Source organism: Doryrhamphus excisus, chromosome 21 (genome assembly GCF_030265055.1).
Source record: "Doryrhamphus excisus isolate RoL2022-K1 chromosome 21, RoL_Dexc_1.0, whole genome shotgun sequence".
NCBI classification, from domain to species: Eukaryota; Metazoa; Chordata; class Actinopteri; order Syngnathiformes; family Syngnathidae; genus Doryrhamphus; species Doryrhamphus excisus.
This window is the reverse complement of record NC_080486.1, coordinates 6459249-6483278: the sequence shown is the minus strand read 5'-3', so window position 1 is coordinate 6483278 and position 24030 is coordinate 6459249. Positions and strand designations below refer to the sequence as shown.

General features: G+C 41.9%; 1 protein-coding gene across 3 annotated transcripts in view; it reads right to left on the bottom strand.

The window, feature by feature from the left end:
• The window catches only part of LOC131108757 (E3 ubiquitin-protein ligase HECW1-like), a 56360-nt gene extending 32731 nt beyond the window's left edge, over positions 1 to 23629 (bottom strand). For 2 of the 3 annotated variants that reach the window (XM_058060044.1, XM_058060046.1), the window contains exons 1-4: positions 23445 to 23629; positions 15217 to 15532; positions 14026 to 14133; positions 11329 to 11423 (exon numbers count right to left, since the gene is read on the bottom strand). In XM_058060044.1, the coding sequence (XP_057916027.1) occupies positions 11329 to 11423; positions 14026 to 14133; positions 15217 to 15532; positions 23445 to 23474 (549 nt within the window). In that variant the 5' untranslated portion in view covers positions 23475 to 23629. Of the gene's footprint in view, positions 1 to 11328; positions 11424 to 14025; positions 14134 to 15216; positions 15533 to 17343; positions 17402 to 23444 lie in introns of all 3 variants that reach the window. The other variant, XM_058060045.1, reaches the window with a different exon arrangement.
• Positions 23630 to 24030: the final 401 nt, after the last annotated feature.

Sequence of the window (24030 nt, the reverse complement as noted above, 5' to 3'; positions counted from 1 at the left end):
GCGACAAGAGGAGGAGATACAGACCAGTTCTCCCGTCCATCATCATGGGGAACGTAAGATCTCTCCCCAATAAGATGGACGAACTAGCGGCGCTGACCCGGCATCAGAGGCAGTTCCGGGAGTGTAGCGTCATGTTGTTTACGGAAACGTGGCTGGATACACGGACCCCAGACACGATCGCTACACTACACGGATTCACACTACTGCGGGCGGACAGGACAAAGGAGAGCGGTAAGAGGAAAGGAGGCGGGCTGGCAGTGTTTGTGAATGATAGATGGTGTAACTCTGGGCACATCACTATTAAAGAGCAACTCTGCTGCAAAGACATTGAACTGTTAGCCGTTAGCATGAGACCGTACTATCTGCCGCGGGAATTCTCGCACGTTATCGCGATAGCGGCGTACATTCCCCCCTCTGCTAACGCCGACGCGGCCTGTGACGTCATCCACTCTGCCGTGGGCCGGCTACAGACACAACATCCGCAGGCTCTCCTTCTTCTCTCAGGTGATTTCAACCACGCTTCTCCATCCTCCACCCTGCCCACCTTCACCCAGTATGTCACCTGCTGCACTAGAGACAATAAAACACTGGACTTGTGTTATGCCAACACCAAGGAGGCATACAATTCAACAGCACTTCCTCCCCTGGGAAGATCAGACCACAACCTGGTACATCTCCAGCCTGTGTACAAACCTCTGGTATGCAGGCTGCCAGCTGTGTCCCGCACAGTGAAGAGATGGTCTGATGAAGCCGACGAGGCTCTGAAGGACTGTTTCAACACAACAGTGTGGGAGGAACTCTGCCATCCTCATGGGGACGATATAGACAGTCTCACTGACTGCATCACAGACTACATAAACTTCTGTGTGGAAAACACTGTACCCACCAGGACTGTACGGTGTTTCTCCAACAACAAACCGTGGATTAATCCGGACATAAAGGCTCTCCTAAAGGAGAAGAAGAGGGTCTTTAAGTCAGGAAATAGGGAAGAGCTGAAGGCTGTGCAGAAGGAGCTGAGGAGGAAAATCAGGGAGGGGAAGGACTGCTACAGGAAAAAGATGGAGGAACAGCTGCAGCAGAACAACGTCAGAGGAGTCTGGAGAGGCCTGAAAACCATCTCTGGCCACAAGGGGCCCGACTCCCAGGCTGCTGGGGACCAGGTAAATGCTAACGATCTGAATCTATTTTTCAACAGGTTTGATCAACCATCTGCCCATCCCCCGGCCCAGCACCTCCTGCCGAAACTTCTGCCGAAACTCCCCCCATCGACACCTCGAGTGGACAGCCCTACCCCCACCCCCACCTCCCCCTCCTGCACACAGCCATCCCCCACCACTTCTCACCTAATCAGCTCAACCTCCTCACTAACCTCCCCCCGCACACAGCCCCCCTGCTCCAACCTGACCCTCACAACATCCCAGGTGAGAAACCAGCTCCGGAAAACCAAGGCGAGGAAGGCGGCGGGACCAGACGGCATCAGCTCCAGGCTCCTGAAGTCCTGCGCGGACGAGCTGTGCGGGATTGTTGAGCACATCTTCAACCTGAGCCTGAAGCTGGGGAGGGTGCCACAGCTGTGGAAGACATCCTGCGTGGTTCCTGTCCCCAAGACGCCGCACCCCAAGGACCTCAGCAGCTACAGGCCGGTGGCACTTACATCACACCTGATGAAGACCTTGGAGCGGCTGATCCTTGACCATCTCCGCCCCCTGGTGGGTCCTTCGATGGACCCGCTCCAGTTCGCCTATCAACCTGGCACTGGGGTGGACGACGCTGTCATCTTCCTCCAGCACAGAGCGCTCTCTCACCTGGAGAAACCTGGGAGCACGGTGAGAATCATGTTCTTTGATTTTTCCAGTGCGTTCAACACCATCCAGCCAGCACTTCTGAGGGACAAGCTGGAGAACACAGGGGTGGACCTGCACCTCACATCGTGGATACTGGATTACCTCACCAACCGTCCACAGTATGTGAGGACACGGGACTGTGTGTCCGACACAGTTGTCTGCAGTACGGGGGCTCCGCAGGGAACGGTCCTGGCTCCGTTCCTTTTCACCCTCTACACAGCAGACTTCTCCTACAACACACCAACCTGCCACCTGCAGAAGTTCTCTGACGACTCTGCAATTGTTGGCCTCATCACAGATGGGGACGACTTGGAGTACAGAGGACTGACACAGGACTTCGTGGACTGGTGCCAGCGGAACTGCCTCCAGATCAACACAGGGAAAACCAGAGAGCTGGTGGTGGATTTCCGCAGGCGCATCCACTCTCCTCCAACACCAGTGAACATTCAGGGAATGGACATTGAGATGGTGACATCTTACAAGTACCTGGGTGTTCATCTCAACAATAGACTGGACTGGACTCATCACACAGAAGCACTTTACAGGAAGGGCATGAGCAGACTCTATCTGCTCAGGAGACTGAGGTCTTTTGGAGTGCAAGGGGCACTCCTCAAGACGTTCTATGACTCTGTTGTGGCTTCAGCCATTTTCCAGGGAGTGGTCTGCTGGGGCAGCAGCATTTCGGCTGCGGATAGGAAGAGACTGGATAAGATCATCAGGAAGGCCAGCTCTGCACTGGGTTGCCCCCTTGACCCAGTGGAGGTGGTGGGAGAGAGGAGGATGTTGGCTAAGCTATCATCCATGTTGGAGAACAACTCCCACCCCCTGCAGGACACCTTGACAGCACTTGAAAGCTCCTTCAGCGATAGACTGCTTCACCCCAAGTGTGTGAAGGAGCGATATCGCAGGTCTTTTCTTCCTGCAGCTGTCAGGCTGTACAACCAGCACTGCTCCCAATAGACTTATACACTGCTATGTACATCTGTGTAATACTTTGCTTTTTACATTCAGTATAGTTACTCCAGACCCCCATTCACTGTGCAATATCTGATCAACCTCCATGTGCAATATTAAGGCTCTAAATGCAATATATTAAGTTCTATGTGAAGTATTTCTATAATGCCTCATATTAACTCACTAGCAAGATCTCAGTGTGTAGACTGGTCATATATATCATCTCGTCTCATATTATCTACATACTGTATTGTATATAACTCTGGGAAAAACTGTTGATTTTTGTTAATACTTGAGTCGTTTATATTGTTTATTTTTCTATATTGTGTATTTTGTACTGCTTAACTGATTCTGTACTCTTGCTGCTGTGCAATACAAATTTCCCCACTGAGGGACGAATAAAGGCATATCTTAATCTTAATCTTAATCTTAATTGTCAACCACCTTTGACATAAAATTTCAGACCGAAAGGGATCATCCTATATTTTTTCCCTGTATGTCAAAGTGTCATCATGTCATCAGTGTTAGGATTGGCACCAAAAACTCCTTAACCTTGGTCGTCATTATAGTCCAGCATAGACACCCCCTCCCCGTCATAACTACACCCCCATCAAAGACCACATCCTCTCAAATGCACATACATACATGGTGAGGAGGTGGAGCTTGTGCCGATTGTCAAGTACTACTCAAGTACAGGACAAGTGACTCAGATAAGAACACAAGAAGAGGCTCATGTACTTACATTAATCAGTCTGGGGTACACGCACTTATGGTTGATAAGACTCTACTGCCCTAACATGGAAGTCATTGTGCTTAAATGTAGATCGTTTTATCTTCCGAGATAATTTTCTGTTTTCTGTGTAGAACAAAATCAACAAAAGCCTGCCTGCACACCCAAACAGTATCTTTATATCAGTGTGGGACTTTAACTATGCTGACCGAAGAAGTCCAATACAAATTTCAGAGGCGATGGAGCAAGGCAACAGATATAGTATATCAATGTGCCTCGGGCCTATATGGTACAGGCACATCCCCGTCTGAGTGGCTGAGTGACCATATTTTACCCATGCTACCCACCATTAAGTTTGCTGGGCTCAAAATGAGGTCGGTTAAAATATGGCCTGAACACACGATCCCTGAGGATCCCTGAGCTACAAGACTGCTTCCACGCAACAAATTAGGACATACTCAGAGATCAGGCATTACAAATACCCCAGTCCCTCGATGAGTGCACCCCCAGTAAAGGAATATATTCATTTTTGTGTATACAATTACATCCTGAAAAGCAGAGTCATGTCTTTCCTACTCAAAAGCTATGGTTGACACATGAAGTACCGCCGGGAGTCCTTTTAGAAGGGCACCAAGTCTGCCAAACTGGAATATAAAAGTCATATTGGAGCCCACGTTAACACCTCAACAAAACTCTCGGCAGGTGTGGGAGAGTATTTAGGGCAATAACTGATTATAAGGGAACAACATCTGTCTCTGTGAACCTGTTTGATGCCTGTTGTGATTGGGCAATAGGGCTGAAAAGATGTTTCTGATCGAAATTGTAATTTCAGACAACGTTATTGTGTAATTGCCAAACCTATGTTTTATGCACGGCTCCTGAGTGACCCTGGATCTGTTTTGTCAACTGTTTTACACATGCATTCTGTTCTGTCTCCCTACGACAGAGCTTACACTAATGTTGAAAGGATGATGATGAGGAGGTCACTTTATTAAAACAAACAGGTTACTTTCGTCTGAAACAACACCAAAACAACAGCCACAACCAACTCTTTCACTGCACGCACACACACATACACACAGGCTCGCCTTCCCTGTTCCTTGCCTTCTTTCAGCTGATCCAATTGTTAATTATTCAGTGGTTTAAAAAGTAAAAAAATATTGAAAGACAAATCAGATGTAGTATTCTGGCACCGAGGTTACAATGATGATGACATTATATTATATTACTGTAACACTGCATGGAGTCAGCCATGGCATGATGAACAGAGTGGAAAAAAAGTTAAGTTTAAGTAAGTCACCTTTGGGGGGGGGGGGGCATTTTGCCCATCATTCACAATCCTTATGTGAAACATGAACACATATTTCTTTCCCTTTTCTGTGCATTATTTTCTTCTTTCTCTTTGGGCTTTTCCTTTCAGGGGTCGTCACAGCAAATCAACCTCCTCCATCCAACCCTGTCTTCCGCATCTGTCTCTCTCTCACTACCCTCATGTCCTCCTTCACTACATCCATAAACCTCCTCTTTGGTCTTCCTATACGCCTCCTACCTGGCAGCTCTAAACGCAGCATCCTTCTACCAATATATTCACTATCTCTCCTCTGGACATGTCCCAACCATCGCAGTCTGGCCTCTCTGACTTCATCTCCAAGGCCTCTAACATGTAATGTCCCTCTCATGGGTTAGTTCCTGATCCTATCCATCCTAGTCACTCCTAATGTGAACCTCAGCATTCGCATCTCCAGTTCTGCTTCCTGTCTTTTCCTCAGTGGCACTGTCTGAGCTAGCTCACAATGCTATCATTCGGATACACCTATTTCGACTATGAAGCCCTGTAAATGTCTGCTCTCATTGGGATGGCTGTGTCTTCCAGCACAAGACGTGTGCTCCAGTCCTCAGGTAAAAATGCTGATGTCAAAAGAGCATCCTGTTGAGTCTTTGTAGTGAAATGGAGAGCTAGGTACCCATTCTTCCATCTATGAATGCGCTGAAACTAGGGATTAGAGATGTGTCATGTTAGAAATATGTGTTCATGTCTCACATAAGGATTGTGAATGATGTGCAGTTACCCTTTAAAGCATCTTTTGTGTCCCTGTGGTGATCCAGCAGGCTGCACACAATGTGGTGTAAACAAAGACTGTAGACTGTGAAGTGTAAAGTGTAAAGGAGTGAAAAGGTGACTATAGGGGTGTTATTTCATGTCAACGGGGCTGTAATAATGGTTGAAGCCCTATTTAGAAAGTCACAAACAGGTTTTCTATGCTTAACTACAGACATATTCCATTTAACTCCAAAGGGGCAGTTAAGGAGTTGAGCTTCTTATGGAATCCTCAAGAGACTCTCAAAAACAAGAAAACCACAACACGTTAAAGCATGTTAAAGGTAAGAAATTAAAATTTCAGTAACTTATACTTCCTAAAATGTCCGAAGATGAAATGCTGTTGGAAGTCTGATGCAAATGTCTGGAAACAAAAACAGTCTGCAGTGAAAACAAAAGGATTAGGAAATGACAGATGTTTGCAGCAATTCAGTCTAATGAGATGCTAATCTGACTTGGCGGCTGCAGCCAGAGACAAAAGCACCAGACATCTTTTATTCTTATCTGCGAGATAAATCAAATGTCACCATCACCCATCTGCACCTATATATCAACCATTATGCTACAGACATGTCCCTTTAAAATGTAAACATAAGAAAATGTCAAATGTTACTTTTGTTAGTTAATATGATATTCTAACCAATCAGCATTATGTCCTCTGATCAATAAAAAAGGACCCCGCCGCGGGAAGTGAATTTCTGCGTTGTAGGATTCAATATTAATAAAATGAATATTACCGTAGTTAGAGCATAGAAAACCTGTGACCTATGACTTTATAATTTTGATGTTTAATATTATGAGCGCCATCTAGTCACCTCATACAGGAGCAATCCACCCAGCTAACCTAAACTAACCTAAACTTAAGAAGGGGGTTGAAACTGACAAATTCAATGCCCAAATCGTACCACTTCCGCAAGGAACAGGATTTTTTTTTTCACTATGTCATGCCAGGCTGCAAGGATCCATGGCTGCAAGTTAACGTAAGGCAACATCATAGATACCTAGTGACCAGGATTCTACATATTGTCTTTCAATATTTTTTGACTAATAGGCCAAACCGAACAGAATGAGGGAGCGGTGTTTGAACGACAAGGTCATATATAGGTAATAATGTAGTAATAATGTAGTGGTAAATATCAGATAATATGCCATATGTACAGCATACATGTACCACTGTCATGGGTCCTGAGTCCTGCCCTGTGTGGTCTTGGCCACGATGCTGCATCTCAGTTTAGTACCGCTACAATTATTTTGTTCCCATCCTCAGAGAGATCTTTGCCCTGTTGAACTTCCAGTGACCAGTATGAGCGAGTGTGACAGCGATAACACCAAATTTCACACACAAGTCGTTGTAACACAAACAAGTCGCATGACCCCGGCCAGGAAAAAATGGCTAATTGGGCCCAATTGGTACAGTTGGGTATACTGGCAGCAGCAATTTATCAGTATGCGGATCAAAAAGATCCACTGTGGTGACTCCGTTATCAGGAAAAAGCCAAAAGAAAGAAAGAAATCCAAGGTGCACGATGATTACTTTACACTGTATCAAAGTGTTGTTTTTCGGTGCTGTCCCATGAAAATACATTTTTATGGGTATTTTTTGCCATTCCTTGGTGGTCCTGGTAATATTAAACAATGAATGGAAAGAGTTTTAAGTATCAGCCTTAATGATTAACAGGGCGGTACACATGATCACCCAAATACTGTATAACAATGCATGAGCATCAGGTTCCTGTATGTTTTTAATGCGGTCCCTTCTCAAGGTTTCTTTTTCCCGAATGGGTTTTGAGTTTTTCCCTGCCCTGATGAGGATTTAGATCAGGGATGTCTTCTATTGTCTATCATCTACTGTTATCTACTGTAGCCTGCTTGTTAAGCCCTTTGAGGCTCTTTTGTGATTAAGGGCTATATAAATAAACTTGAATTGACCTGACTTGACTTGTCAAAGAAGTGAAGTTGCATGTGCAATGACGGTCACTGCAGTCGTGTCTCATGGTGATTCTAATATGCTGTTGTGCAAAGAACCATAACATTGCTCTGACATTTAAGAACAAAAGCCATAAACTAATCAATTAACTTACTGGAAAGTAACTACCATCACAGAACTATTGCAGCGATGTTAGAGCATGTATTATTCAGTGTCTAGCGTATATAAATGTGTTTCAAGATCACTTATTAGGAATGTAATGAGCATTCAGTTCAATACAGTGGCGAACCGATTTCCCACATGGTACACAATGTGTGCAGGACAGGAAGTATGCCCCACATCATGTGTTTACTACAAATCGTGTGCAGGCCAACCTTTACTTAGTGGGAGTCATGAAGGGATTACGATATATTAATTTGTGGTGGCTCACCCTGATTACGTTTGGACTCCCACAGAAAGACTTGCTTCTGTCTCTTTTTTAGATTTGGCTCCCTCGATTCTGGTTCCCCTCGCTCACAAACACATTATAATTGCGTTGTCTGTGTGGCTTGTGCAGCGTGTAGTTACAATTCCATACAGGTGATGGCATCGTAACTAGATAGTCAGAGGCACTGAAGGTCTTCAAAAAAATCAAAATAAATCAAGCAAAAGGCAACAATTAGCTTTGACAGTGTCACTCATGGTAAGAACGTAACAATGACTAAGTGCTAAAACAGCATAAATGTAACTTTATCATGTCCCAAGTACAACATAGTGAGCTATTCAAGGTATAATAACATGTACATTGTCTTTAAAATCAGGACACACACACACCCTTTAAAATGACCTGTGCATGTTATACGGCGCATGCATAGCAGTCTACTGCCGCATGAAATGAACACCCAAAAGTCATTAATTTTGCTTGTACTCTAAATAAGGTTTAAAAACACGAGATGATGTTGCACAAATCTTATGAGGCACAACAAAAAACTCAGTTTTACCTGTCCATACAAAAACAGCGAATTATGCGTAATGGCCAAATTAGAATGGCCAAGTCAGAAGATTATCGAGCCCCTCCACCTCAGATATGTTGTAGTCTTGTGAGAAACACCAGATACCTAGTGATAGTGCCAAGGGGAACCCCTATCCTGGGGACCCTCTTCCGTCTCCTGTTTGGGAACACGTGGGCCTTCCCAAATGGACAAGGCATAAGGAATGTGCTAGCATTGGTCGAAAATCACAAAATGTCAGCATTTTGTTTCCTTACTGTACACAAAATGAAGTGAATGGACCTTAAAATTGTCCATACAACATTATGGCATGCAGTCACACCCCAGCTAATGCAATTTAGCAAAACATCTAACAGACAATAACAACAAATATGGAGGTTTACCCAAGCCATCCAGCAGAGCCGTGTCCTCTTTGTACTGCTCCTTTCATGCTGACTTGGAGGTAGCGACCCCAGCTGAAGACACATGCACTCCATCACACATGTACACACATGCTCCAATAAAGCGATCTTGAGTACTTCTCGCCGCACTTATATTCAACACACACTACTCCCACATGTGTTGTGTAGCTGATTCACCTGAAACCTTACTGAGACTTACTGTACACCTCAGATGGATTCTCTTCCGTTCGCTTGACTCCACCCTCTTGCTCTCCTATCTGTGGTTATTTTTATGCCTTTGTGCTGAAGAAGCGAGCATACAGTAGATCATGTTCTCAGTCCATCAGCATTTCCAAAGTCCAAGCAGCAGCAGAATGAAGGCACACATGGAAATACAATCCCATTCGGCACTACAGGTTTATCAGTCGATAAATGACAAGGCTGACACTCCTGCAAGGTACAGTGGATCCTCGCATAGTCATGATGCAGCATTGGCACCCCCACAAATTCAACAATTGTTGGTCAAAAAATTTATATCTATATGGCTTGGCAGAACACCGGGCCAAAAATGACCCAAAGTCTTCCTGTCTTTTGTTCAACAACAGCCACATGTGCTCTTCCCCAAATCAAACGTACAAAGTGATCAATAGACGCAAATGTGAGCCATTGATTTTCCCTTCAACAATTGTGTTTTTGTCATCTGCAATGCAAGGATTGTCACCACACACAGACACAAAGAGCTCACAGAGGTCATCACATTCCCTCAGGTCTTGGCGCCACACACAGGGCAACCAATATGACGAGCTGCTGCAGTGACAAGAACATGACCCCCAAACACTGGCAGCTGTGCTCATGAGAGTAAAGCTACAGGCATCGCTGTAGAGAACCCCTGTAGAGAAACTCCTCTTCCACTGCAGCCAACTTTGGTTCTGTTGCAGATTTAGTTCAGAACTGGAGTTGATAATAAGCTAGCAAACAATGCATATCATTGGGACTTGCCTATATTGACAAAGACTCACACTCAGCAATTTCCTTGTTTGTTCTGAGAGTTCATTTTTACTTGTGGACTACTTTGAAATTACCAGCTCAACAGAGAGCACATGTCTTGTGCTGGAAGATACAGCTATTCCATCAGTTGGAATCGCAATAAGAGTGGACATTATAACTGTTTATATTTATAGTGTGTATGTGGTGGAAATACACTCCTTTAGTAATTTAATGTTAAGAAAAGTACGAATGAATTTAAATGTCAACAATCCTCCACATCATTCAATGCATTGTTTGATGGGCATTGTGGTCAGCTTTACAGAATATTTTAAGACATTAGCGTTAACTGAACAGTAAAATTCCGGCACTTGCTGAGGTAACACCTAAAGTAAATCAATAAATACAAAAAGAAAAATTCTGCCACATCGACGGCAGTCTGCCTCTGATACAAGGATGGTATACATGGAAAGGAATATTCCAATTTCTTGTCGACATGCACCGCTATATTCAAACAATGGGGCATGTGAAGTAAAGCGTAAATGTCAACATTACGGATCGACCAATATGTTATATAAGTGTTTAGATTCTTTTCCACAGGTGGCGGTAATGCACACGAAAGCTGTTTGCCAACCACCAATAAACAACAGAAGAAGAAAAACACGACTAAGAAGAACGCACTAAGAAGAACCTGTGCATGCGTGAGTTTTCTCCAAGAACTCCGGTTTCCTCCCACATTCCAAAAACATGCTAGGTTTAATTGGCCACTCCAAATTGTCCATTGGTGTGAATGGTTATTTGTCTATATGTGCCCTCTGATTGGCTGGCGACCAGTCCAGGGTGTACCCCGCATAAGAAGAACCTGTGCATGCGTGAGTTACATAACATTTAAAATAATAATAAAATACATCACACTTACCAGAGATGCTGATTATTTATTGACAAAATACATCCTCCTCTCCAGAGTCAACAGTTTTGCTTTCTTTTTTCTTTTTTATTTACTCATCTGCTCTGTATTGTGACCCTATTGATTAAACGACTAATTTTGATTTTTTTCTACTATGAAAGTGTGAAATGTAACAATGGGGGAATGACTGCAACGCAGTCAGCTACGATGTGCATGTGCACATGCGCACACACGCATATGTGCAGCACAGGGCCACTGTAGAAGAGCAATCTCACTACAGCTGTATGCGTGTTTTCATGCTGGACGCTGGCAATTTAGGGGAAACACTGAGCACTGCCTTAATCCTCTTGAGCACACATTTCACCCGAGCTGTACAGATTGTTACGGGAATTCTCTCTCACTCCTCCATGATGACATCATAGAGCTTGTGGCTGTTACGACACCTTGCAACAATCATAATAATGGCCCTCAAGTCTTAAAGCAGCAGTCACATGATAACATGAAGCAATACTCACAGGCACAGTTCCCTTTTTGATGGTTAGACTGGGTGTGGTTGCTCTCAGTGCCCCAGTAACACCATGGTAGTACTTGAAGCAGATCAAAGTCTCAGCTGAAGGAGAAATGAGGCAAAAATGGAAGATAAATTTGATTTTGTCATATTTAAAGTGATAAAATGCAACAGGAACATCAATATTAACTAAATAAACCAATATAGCTGATGTAATACACCAATGTGAGTTAAAAAAAGCCTCCCTGATGTGTGTCTTTTCTTCGGTCTTGTATTGTCAGTGGTCGGGATATTCTCTGCTCTGACTCAGAAGGATTTTCTCCAAATAGAGGTGCAGTTCAAACCCACCAACACCCACAGACAAAGCTGGTTCACCCCAACGACAAAATGCTGAGAGGGTAATGCTGTTGTTTATGTAATGCAGTGGAGGAATGCAAGGACCTCTACACTGAAGAGACCAAGCAACCCTTATGTGTCCAAATACAGATACAAAGGAATACTGATTTGGAAAAGTGTGAAAGAAGCCATTTACATCAAAAAGCCGTCTCTAAACATAGCAAGAGAATTGCAAAACCAATTTAGCAACGGCGACTTTTCTTTTTTTTTCTTTGCGTGGTTTTTGCCCTGGTCGCCAAACACTGGACCAGGTCTACACCCTTGCATGGGTGTTGGAGGGTGCATGGGAGTTTGCCCAACCAGTCTACATGTGCTCTGTGGACTTGGGAAAAGACATTCGACCATGCCCCCCGCGGCACACTTTGGAAGGTGCTACGGGAGATTGGTGGCATTGGCGGGGCTTGGTTCACATTGCCAGTAGTAAGTCGAGCCTGTTTCTGGTTAAAGTTGGCCTCCGTCAAGGCTGCCCTTTGTCACTGATTCTGTTCACAATTTTCATGGACAGAATTTCTAGGCTTTGCCAAGGCGTCAAAGGACTCCGGTTCGGGGGCCTTAGAATTTCTTTGCTATTTGCAGAGGTCCTGATGGCCTCTCCGGGCTGTGACCTTCCGCTTTTACTGGGACGGTTTGCATCTCGGTGTGAAGCTTCTGTGATTTGGCACCAAATCAGAGGCTGTGGTTCTCAGTCAGAAAAGGATGAAATGCTCCCTCCTGGTTGGGAATGAGGTCCTGCCCAAGGTGGAAAAGTTCAAGTATCTCTGTGTCTTGATCGCAGCATCTGTAGTAATGCGGTCGCTGTGGTAAAAAGAGAGCTGAGACTGAAGGCAAAGCTCTCAATTTACCGTCCGATCTATGTTTCCACCCTAAACTATGGTCATGAGCTTTGGGTCATGGCCGAAAGAATGAGATCGCAGATACAAGCAGCTGAAATGGGTTTCCTCCGTAGGGTAGCTGGACTCACCCTAAGGAGCTCAGTCATCCAGAAGGGGCTCAGAGTAGAGCATCTTCTCCTTCACATCGAGAGGAGCCAGTTGAGGTGGCTCGGGCCTCTCGTCCAGACGCCATTCCGGGCACGCCAAGGGAAAAGGCACTGGGGAAGACCTTTTTTGTCTCACAGCTTGCCTGGGAATGCCTTGGTGTCCTCCCGGTGGAGCTGGATTAGGTGGCCGGGGACCGGGAAATCTGGGCTTCCCTACTGAGACTGCTACCCCCGCGACCCGGATATGCAGAGAAAAATGGATGGATGGACTTTTCCCGTTACAACTTCACCCCACTTGCTTTCAACAATTGAAAGAGGTCAGAGTGTTATATGCAGGACTGATTGGACTAAGATAGTTACGGAGGGAGCCAAATTCACCGTGGCAATAATTCAAAAGTACAAATAATTTATAATAATATATTCATGATACATTATAAATATATTTATTTATTTATTTATAATGCATGACTACAAACAACGCCCAGTCGGTACCAAATAGCGCACATTATTGTAGGTATAGCAAAGCATGCTGGGAAAAGAGATTCTGCAGAAGACTCCTGGAAATTCCCCTCGTCCACCAACATCCAAACTGAAGTTAATCTCCCTGATTGTGGAGTTTTTGTGTGGATATAAAATACTAGCTTTTGCCCATACATTGTGAGCATAACTAGGAGGTGGTCGGTCAAACAATCACTTCAACAACTTCAATCAAAATCAACATCCGCAGACAGCAGTTCCCCCTCTCTTTTCCTTGCTTTCCTCTCTGTCATTCAGTAAGTCTGACCTTAAAAACTGTCTGAAAGTTCAAACAGGAATGAACGACTCTTCAGACCGTAACCTAAAGTGTGCTATGAGTTTTGGCCCTCCTGTGACTGAGATTGACACCTCTCTCCCCCAGAGATGTCTCATTCCATAGGAAGAGTGCCCACTAATGAGTGGGTTTGACACGAGGTAGGCAAACGACACATTGTTACCGTTTAGCAGTCACGTCCGGTAACAACCACATCAACAGCTCTATTGTGACCACCCCTGAGAAACATCCACCCGAGGCATACATAGGGAGCTATACACCTACGATTCAGAAGTGAAGAAGCATTTTTACTTAAGGTGAAACATCTTTGACTAACAAGAAAACTCCAGTTGCCACAATTCAACCTTTGTGGACTACCAATCACCTAGGTACTTGGGTTCATCAGTAGTATTATATGAAAAACACCAGAAATGTCTTCAATGTGGTTGACTCAGTGGTACATCCCCTATCATTTTACTTCATGCATAAATGGGTCTGGGTTCTGGGTTTGTCAGAGAAGCATATTGAAATGAACTTACAGTCACTGAAGTGAGAGCTGCAGTCAATTTTCCAGACTATTTGTCCCTTGTGAGAGCCATTGATGCCTCGGTTCTTATAATCCAAAAAGTTCTCAGATAAAGTCTCATCTGGAAACAGTGATGGAAAGCACACTTTAAATGTATAGATCCATTTCCACAACATTTGATTGACACAACTTTGATTGACATTTGTGTGATTGAATGAGCAAGGGCTAAAACATGGCCACAGACTGTGATTGCACTTCCTGATTATAGATTTGTCGCTCTGAAAGTTGACTGGTTTTTGAGCGGAGCAGTAGCAGGATTTGAATACTAAAGTTTGAACTCCACATTAAAGGTGACAGGAAAAAATTCTCCCTTCTCCTGATAACTTTTAAGTCACAAATCAATGTGGATGTGAAAGAATTTCTACAACTGTACAAAAAAGGCCACGTCTACATGAACAATGTAATTTTCAAATAACAACATTGTCCTACACTCCATCCACAGCGGTGGAGTTAAAAAACAATCTCTGCCCACATAGAAACATATTCACTGGCTGCCGTGTACATTTTGGCGATTCAGAATCCTGAAAAAACAACTACAGCTGACTTGGTCGTGTATTCTAACACTTCTGTTAATCTAGTAATTACTGTAGGGATATGTTATACGTACAGTGATGTATAAATTAAACAGTATACAGTGTATATTTTTTGTGTGCATGTGTGGTATGCACATGCACACAAAAAATGTAAAGCATGTTTTCTGTCACTCGATGACAATGACATAGTCACATTAAAGAGGACCTATTATGTTATTATGCTAAAATGCCTTTCTTTTGCTGGTAGGGAATCAAGAACTTCCGTATGAGCCATTTGCTAGCAAGTAAACAGAGGAGCAGAGCTTGGGGGAGTGGCTTACAGCCACACCCATATAAGGAAGTCCACCCCTCTGTGACATCACAAAGGGGCAGTTTTACCACGCCTTTTAAAACCGAGCATTTTGAGCCATACCAGGCTTCTTTTAGGGCTCGCTTACAAATGCACAAACCTCCTCCTCTCCACCTCTTTATCTGAAACTTTAGCATCACCACGAGAATAATACGAGAATACTTTGTAGGGCAGAAAAGTGGAAAAAGCATAATAGGTCCCCTTTTAGGAGTTGAATTAAGGCAATTGAATTCATATGAGGGAAAGAGCACAACATTCTCACCAACAAGGTACATTCCAATCCAGTCCCCAGCATCAACTTCCTCCTTGATGTCCCATGTGATCACAAGGTCTTCAGACTGCCCTATCGTGTAGTGAGAAGAGCTGACAGCTAGGGTGGAGCGAGTGTCTGGGGAGACTAGATCAGTGTCACTGGTGGACCGTGACAACCCCAACATGAAGGCTTCCTGGTTCAGACCGCTGCCAGCATAGGAATCTGGGCCATAGCTGTGACGATCTTTACAGCGCTGGCGACTCTGGTTGCTACGGGTTGGAGAGGCCATGGCTGCCAAGCCTAAAAGGCGATTCTGGTACAGGTTCTGCAATGCAAGAAGCACGTTGGTCATAAAAATGATCAACAAATAAATGTCTCAAGTTGCTGCCTGCCTGTTTGTGAATAAGCATTCCTGTCATTCATGGGAGCATTCATATTTGCGTGTCAAAAAAAATTGGTGGGTGAGAAAACCCACCTTGTCATGCTTTTCTCTCTGAAAATATTTTTTGGCAGAAAGCCCATCTCATTCACCCTACGTCGTGTGATAATAACACATAAAACGTACAGCATACTTGTATAGTACAGTATATAACAACATGATGTAGGTGTAAGACTGTGGCACGCTGTGTGGACTTTGTGACAGTCTTTGTTCAAATCTGGCCCTCAACACTTAAATAAACGGTAAATTGTTAATGGAATTCCAATATGCAAGTATTGTGGATTCTGTATATGTGTGATCAGTATGATCAAAATAATACAAATTTGGCCCATGATAGAGATTTCAATAACCGTAATTTCCGGTGTGTAAGCCACTACTTTTTTGTCATGCTTTGAACCCTTTGGCTTACACAGTGATGCGGCTAATTTATGGCTAAAAGTACCCCAGATCCCATGAGGCTTGGAGTGCAGCTTCAAGAAGTAGTGACGTGGATGCTATGTTTGGAAGTCTTACGCAGTGATTGTGTTGTGATCGGTAAGTAAGTTTGATCAAGTGCAGAATTATTACAGCTCATGATTTGACTGCTTGCATATGTTGAATGGAAAAAGACGCTCATATCTCATCATCAAAGCTAACAGGTAATTGCTATCACCAACAGGCTGGACTACTGCATGATGTTAAGGACAGCTCAGGCTAAAGGGCTAATTTGCCTCAAGACAAAAGTGACACAGACTGCGACAATAAAATGTGTGACGAGGCTGGTCAATTCTGGTACTAAAGAAGACGACTTTGTGGTTTTAGTTCCCAAAAGGAGGAAGAAGATGGCGATCAATGAATGGCGTTTTCTAGTTGGCGACTGCTAAACTAGCTGTATTAAATGCAAAGTTTGGCGCTGTTTGGAAAAAAAAGCATTTATTTAATCCCATGTTACAATGTTGACACCTGCGGCTTGTAGACCGGTGCAGCCTATATATGTACAAATACTTTTTTCTTCATACATTTAGTGGATGAACTCTATAATCTGCAAATTACAGCATATTGCAGATAATGCATTTTGATGCCACAACCTGGTTGGTCCTGCAAAACTGAGAGCGACAAGCTGCAATGTGTCAATGTATTGTAGACTTAACAGAGCTGGTTAACTGTCCTTCCACACTACGGAGTCACTCGTCTCAGTTACCAATTTTCATCACCAAGATGACAAATAAATTATCTCTTACAAGTATCATTATCACTGGAGGAAAATCTGATTATTACTTTAGTGGAGACCTATGAAAGATGTGTGCCTCTAAATCATGGATAGTGATTTAAGTTGGAAGGAAGGAAGCTCATTTTCCATGGAAGGATCAAAGAATGCTCCAGTAAGAAAGGAGCTCCGGGGCATGGCTCAGTCAGCCTTGATGGAACAGTCGAAATGCTGAAGCACTTTGAGCATGCAGTTGGTGAGAAGGAATCAGGTTATCATCACGCAAAGCAAAAATCATGTACAGTATTTTGCAGCATGAGTGTGTATTCGGTCCGTGGTTCATCTGGTTTTCACAATTTGGACTTTGATTTATGTATGGTATTGAATATTTTAAAATTGTGAATATAAAGTATGGGTATGCATTTTAGGATTAGCTGACCTCTGGCTAGATGGTGGCAAGCAGGCAAATGGAAAGGGAGGTGGATGGTCAGGGAAGCGGGGGCACACTGACCTTGATACTACAGAGCTGCATCAGCATAATGACCAGTCAACCCAAAGCAGACCAAAACCTGGGGGAAGGAGGAGGAGGAGAGGGGCGCCTCATTACAAAACACATAAAAAAGCACAGGCAGTGAATGCAGCATGAGCATGTCAAAACGTCATTTTTGTGCACTAGATAAGAAGAAATGTTTCAATTTAATTTAGTGTTTTTGACATTGACATTTGACATTTAGTGTTTTTAACATAATCTTTTTTGTTTCGTCTTTGTGCATTTTGCAGCATATGATGATCATAGTTAATTTTAGTAATACCGTAGAGATAAGATTAAGGACAAATAATCAATAATTGAGCTATAGCTGGAAAAACGAGAAAATGGAGGCCCAAAGACAACATAAACAGCACAGTGTGGACGATGAAAGATGGTAAAATGCACATGTTCAGTCGTATATACAGTATTCATACTGTAGATCCCCACTTTGAACTAGGACCACCAAAGAACGATAATTGATATGCCCATGAAAATATGTATATATATATATATATATATATATATATATATATATATATATATATATATATATATATATATATATATATATATATATATATATATATATATATATATATATATATATATATATATATATATATATTATACTATACTGTATATATGTAGTGGTGTGAATATATATATATATACTATACATCCCCAACAATGAGTGGCATAAGCTACTGCTGCAGGAGGAGGACGCCGGATTGTAGTTCTTTGTATCTGAATTACTACCTGTATTCTAGCAGTCAGTTTATTTTGATCCATGTACCAGTACAATTTACTCCCACTTTCTCTGTCCTCGAAAGGCTTCATTGTTCTGCCCCGGCTACCCCCATTTTTGTCTTAATGAACGGTCTTAATGAACTAGTTCTCCAAAACCTTTTCTTTTGTTCTGCTGTACTATTCTTCTCTATCTAAGCTTTTCATCAAATACATTTTATTTTGTTCAATGTTATGTTGTTGCATCTGGGGCCCTACCTTTTACATACTGTTACATCACAGAGAAAGGTCCATCAAGCAAAGCTATTGTCTGTATCGTAGACTGAAGACCGACTCCAACGTCAAGAGCCACTCACCATTACTGTTATTTACGACACCAACTGCCTACAGCCTTGGATAATTACTGTGAGGATATACAGCATAATGTAGGTCTGATTGCACTAAACAAAGAGTCTATTGTGCGTGTACTTTAGCTAAAACAGAGGGTTGATATTAGACCATAAATAATGCTAATGATTTCAATATAAAATATAAATGCAATGCTTTAATTACACTGTGACACTGCAAGCATTAATGAAATCAAGCATATGACAGATATGACGGATGGACATGTTTTTCCTTGACTTCAATTGAATTATTTATCAATTATTATTTATTAAGGACAAAGCCTTTCTCATACCGAGGTGCATGGGATTGAAAGAAAGCATGAAATAAATGTCTCTCACAAGGACAATTGTATATACATCACAACGCCCCAGTTTTTGTATGATTTGGTTTTCAATGAAAGTTTTCATCAAAATGTTGCTTTGCTTGTATTCAACGTTTCGCTTCTGGGTTTACGTAGTGTATGTCATGGATTGTGGCAGGCACCACGGATCAGTCAAGGCCGCCACTTCTTGGAAATGATTTTTTGAAACAAATAAAAAACCGAGGTTTAGTAACCAATGTCAGTAATCTGGTAGACTATTTTGCCTCTATTTTGTAGCCTGTATTATGCTATTGAACTTCACTTTTTCTTACAGATGTTCTCACATTTTGTCAGCCAAAAAATAAGGGAAGATTTTATAGGGAAGGGCTTTCAATTAGCAACTGTAGTACTACTGTACACATGAATCACAGTTTGTGGGAGTGAAGATGTATGACAAAGAAAAGGACTTCATGGTTCATTCATGTCCAAATCCCAACAGTCCTCATTATAGTGGTGACACAACTCGTTACGCTAACACACATGGAGAATTCTCCAGGGAAATATCCAGTTGTCCTTCCTACATTTTCTAAAACTCCCATGATAAACTAGCATAATTGCCTTCAAGATGCCATCATTATTCATTCAGCACACAATGCAATCAACAAAGGAGACAGGAGGATGGAAATGAAATTATCTCCAACTAAGGCTCACTAATGGTCTCCGAAGGTAGCCTTTCTACAACTTGTTCACAGTCAGGATGACAAAGTCATTGGCATATGCACCTCATTGAAAAACAACAGAAAAACATAAAATGAGGTGGTTGGACTACAAGGGAAGTGTTTCTAATAATTTCTATAAAGCTGATTCAACACTGTTTTTTCTAAAATGTGACCTGTTTCAACATGCATATTTTGTTAAATTGAGACTGAATAAAAGATGCTTTTTGTGAGCATCTTGTCAAAATACAAATAATCTGCTTTTATACACAGATGGAATTGATTTTTAAACATCATTTAATTCAGCCTGTTGGCACAACCCTCCACAATATTTTGCTGCTTGGGAAAACTAATTACCCACCCATGGACTGGACAATGTGGCTGCAGTCGTTTCCATCACAAGTGAAATATATCAGTCCAACACTAACACACTAAAAGAGGAAGAATCTGCGGATATCACAAAATGACCAAATCCTGATCATCTTCTACAATCCTTTGAGTTGCTGTTGTCCAACGTTGATGACTTTATTCCATCAGATTGCGTCATTTTTGTTTGTGTTCTGCCCTTTCAATTTCCTTGTTGCCGAGATGTTGTAATAACAATAAAAATTACAATTATCACTATTTATTCACTTCCTTGATGCCTTTGGTGTCTTCGGATTCTCTGATGTGGATCAATATGAATCAATATAAAATATAAAACAGCAACAAATAATTGATGGTAATCGATATCCCAATTAATCAACAACTATTTTGGTAATCATATTAATCATAATAGATTTGTTGCAGACCCAACCACTAATTGTCAGTATTCATATTAATTTGGTCCTTTTATGACCTTCTATGACCTACCTGATTACTCCATTGATTCAAACAATCTTCAGATTAATCGACTAAGAAAATGATCACAATTCTATTTTTTTGTGCATTTATTAAAGCTATTTAACACACACTCAGCTTTTGTATTATTTAATGTTATTTTAAAAGAATATTCTAGAGGCAACCTGGTGTTTCTGCATTTAGTTGCTCTGTCAGTTCAAGTCTTTGATTTCTGCATACAGAGGCGGAAATGAAAAAATGTGTCTCATTAACCCGACTAATCGAAAAAAAAATAATCCACTGATTCGTCTTATTCGTATTCTGCAAAACCCCTAAAATAATAACAATCTTCTTTAAATGTTGCAAAAATTTGTCAAAGCCAAGATAAGTAAGTAGCACGATTTGCTTCATCGGTGTAATGAAGATGGTGTGTTGGAAAAGTAAACAACGCCATACTCACAATGTAATATCAATAGTAACTGTGCAACATTTCTGCATGAGCATGGTGTTTTGAACACTCCACTAAAGTTACAAACCTATAAATATAAGCAGCAGCCCTAGAAAAAAAGGTACCATTCTCGTCGATATTGGTCTGTTGGTCAGGATTTGTTGTGCTACCAATGTACTCTCTCTATAATTAACCTAAGGATTTATGGCTGATTCTTATCGATCAAGGAGGCTGCTACCAATGTAGCCATATTTCGCGCCTAGATCTTTCACAACCTTACCTACAACTTCATTACTGCCATACAGTGGAAAACATTTATTGGTGGTGACATCCACCCTCTTTGATTGCAGAAAGCTGTCCACTTGTTGAGGCAACAATCCACGTCATCGTGTTGTCCTCCCCTGTTCTCAACTGCTCTGGCATTGGACCTGAGCTTAATGTAAAGCCCAGTCACAATCACGTCATTCATGCGTGTGCTTTGCTCCAACCTATCCACTCGGCATGTCAACGGTAATTTGTTCCTTGTTAGTGCCATGTTTTCCTCTAGAAAAAAACTTTCCTTGACATTCTGTTATCTTAGTTACTTCTGTAGCTCTCTCATCCAAACTCATCCATTTCCTTCATCTTCATCAAGAAATCCTTCTTTACTGTTAGGCTTCAATCTGTTGTCATCTCATTCTGTAAATTGGCTATCTTTTGGTGCCAGGTGCCATATAATTTAACTCCTGCCTTGCCCAATCATATCCCATTCCTCTGTTTCCGGAAACTCATGTGTCACCTTGGAGTCTTCCTCATGAGCATGGCTTTCTACCTCACGTTCTTCTGCTCAATATGTGTGGTCAGGAAAGCTTTAAAATAGTCCTGAACACTGGTAGCGAATGTGGAGCTCAAGCAGTAAACATCCACTTCCTTCAACAGGAAGTTGACAGGAGATAATAACAATGAATAATCAAATTAGCTCGTACCTACAATAAGTACTGACAGCAAACCTAATTCAGTTCAGTGACTTTGCCTTTATTTAACAAATGATGCAATGTCATAAGTCAGCATTTTGAAAAAGAGAACGCACATACAACGGAGCCCCACACATTCACAAATCAGGATTTACGGCCCCGCAAATTTGCAGATTTTTGGTAAAAAAAAATTTTTTATTAATTTTTGCTCCAAGAATTTCCACAGAAAACACACACTCATTCACTACAAGTCTGTAATTATAAATAGGAAAGAGAAAAGGCAAATTTTTCCATCCCGGACTATATAATAATTAGCATACTTTTCTGAGATGTCTCGGATCTTCTGCTGTATTCAAGAGAAGACACACTTTACAACAGATGCTATCATCACTTGCTGTTTAGCCACACTTTCTGTCTGTTTTTACATTTTGTTTGGCAACAACATTGGAACTTTATTCTTTTTTAGTTCCTTTTGTTGCCTTTTTGCATTTTCTCACCTATTCCTTCTTCATTATGATGACATAAGCGCGTTGTTGACGTGAGCGATTCCTCGAGTCAGAAAAAAATCCTCATATCCTATTATTTTTTGTAATCGAGGTACTCAAAATATTTGAGGAATTTTTGCACCCCTAATCATAATACAGGTCATAGTACAGCATACGTGTTCTACTGTTAATGTATATTTTATACTAAAACGATCAGGTTTTCTCATCAAGCATTAAGATTTCACACTTTCTTTGTGTCATAAATATACCTTTTTATGAGCGTAGCATTTACTCGCAGGTTTTCACCCTTCCCTGCTGGTCCTGAAACATTTACTGGCACAAAAACTATGATATTTTTCGCACCCAATCAACATTTGAGAGGATTTTGAGAGTGGGGGAAAGACAATTGTACATCAGTAGTATTATTTAAAAAAAAAAACAGGACTATCAATCCCACCCTCGGCCATCTCTGTGTGGAGTTTGCATTTCTACTCCGGTTTCCTCCCACATTCCAAAAACATGCTAGGTTAATTAGCAACTCCAAATAGGTATGAATGTGAGTGTGAATGGTTGTTTGTCTATATGTGCTCTGTGATTGGTTGGCGACCAGTCCCGCTCAAAGACAGCTGGGATAGGCTCCAGCACACTCGCAAGCCTCGTGAGGATAAGCGGTAGAAAATTAATGAATGAAAGGCAGGACTAACTTCAGCTGAAACTATCCAATGCACATCAACATGTAGGGAGAAGCAATGAAATACCCCTTCTCCGTGTCACAGTACCTCCAGTTTACCTTTTGTTTAATAGTAAAAGAAAAAAAATAAAGTATCAAAGTAGGTTACAGTTAAAATTACTTTTGACCTTTTTCAATAATAAGGAATAAACCAGTCAATCAAAGGAGTAAAGTGAACAAACATTACTGTGTAATAATAATAATAATAATAGCATTATGCTATTATTTACTGGTTGTTAAATTCATCAGGGAACACGTAATGAAGACGAAGAATTAGGTTTGGTGCTAAGTGGCCTCCTTTAGCCATTCGTTGGTAAATTCGGAAACACCCACAGCAGCAGGCTTTCCTCCTGTAATCCATACATTCTTGTTCACCGTGAGGTGCTTTTTGAAAAAGAAATGTAACATGTAGCAGCACAAGCGGGCTAACGAGTTCTGGGCCGCTACATCATCAAACGTTAGCAAACGTTACACAGCAACAATGGTGATGGTCGACCTACCTGGTGTAAAAGAAGCTGACGGTGGATCATCCTCCAAGCGTCAATATGAAAACTGGAACAGCTACTTTCCACCGCGCTTCATGTCGAAGATAAGGACAAAAGGAAAGAAGATATTGCGTACCGAAGAAAGGGATGATGACAAACACCACAGGCAAGTCACATCCTTTTCGCTTTGCCTTTAGTAAAGCTAGCCAAAACATTAAACAATTTGTAGCTAACCGGTATACGATATCAAATACTTTTTGTAGATATTCACAAATGTGCGTAATATTATAAAGGCAATTTATGTTATATCTATAGATTCCATGTTGGTGGAATAATAATAAATAAATATGGGTTTAATGAGGAAAACGCACGCTCTTATGATCGGACTACGATTGGACTACATAGCTTTTATTTTGAAGGTCTCCCATGAGGCAGCGCTCAAGATAAAAATGTGTCACTTGACACAGTTGGGTACCAGTGCCTCGCAGCCAATAAGGACGCACGCCCAGCATTTCCTCTTCGTCATCCTCTCCCAGCATCACGTCTCCACCCTATAGCGCGCAATAAATATAATAACTATGCCGATTATCCTCAAGCAATA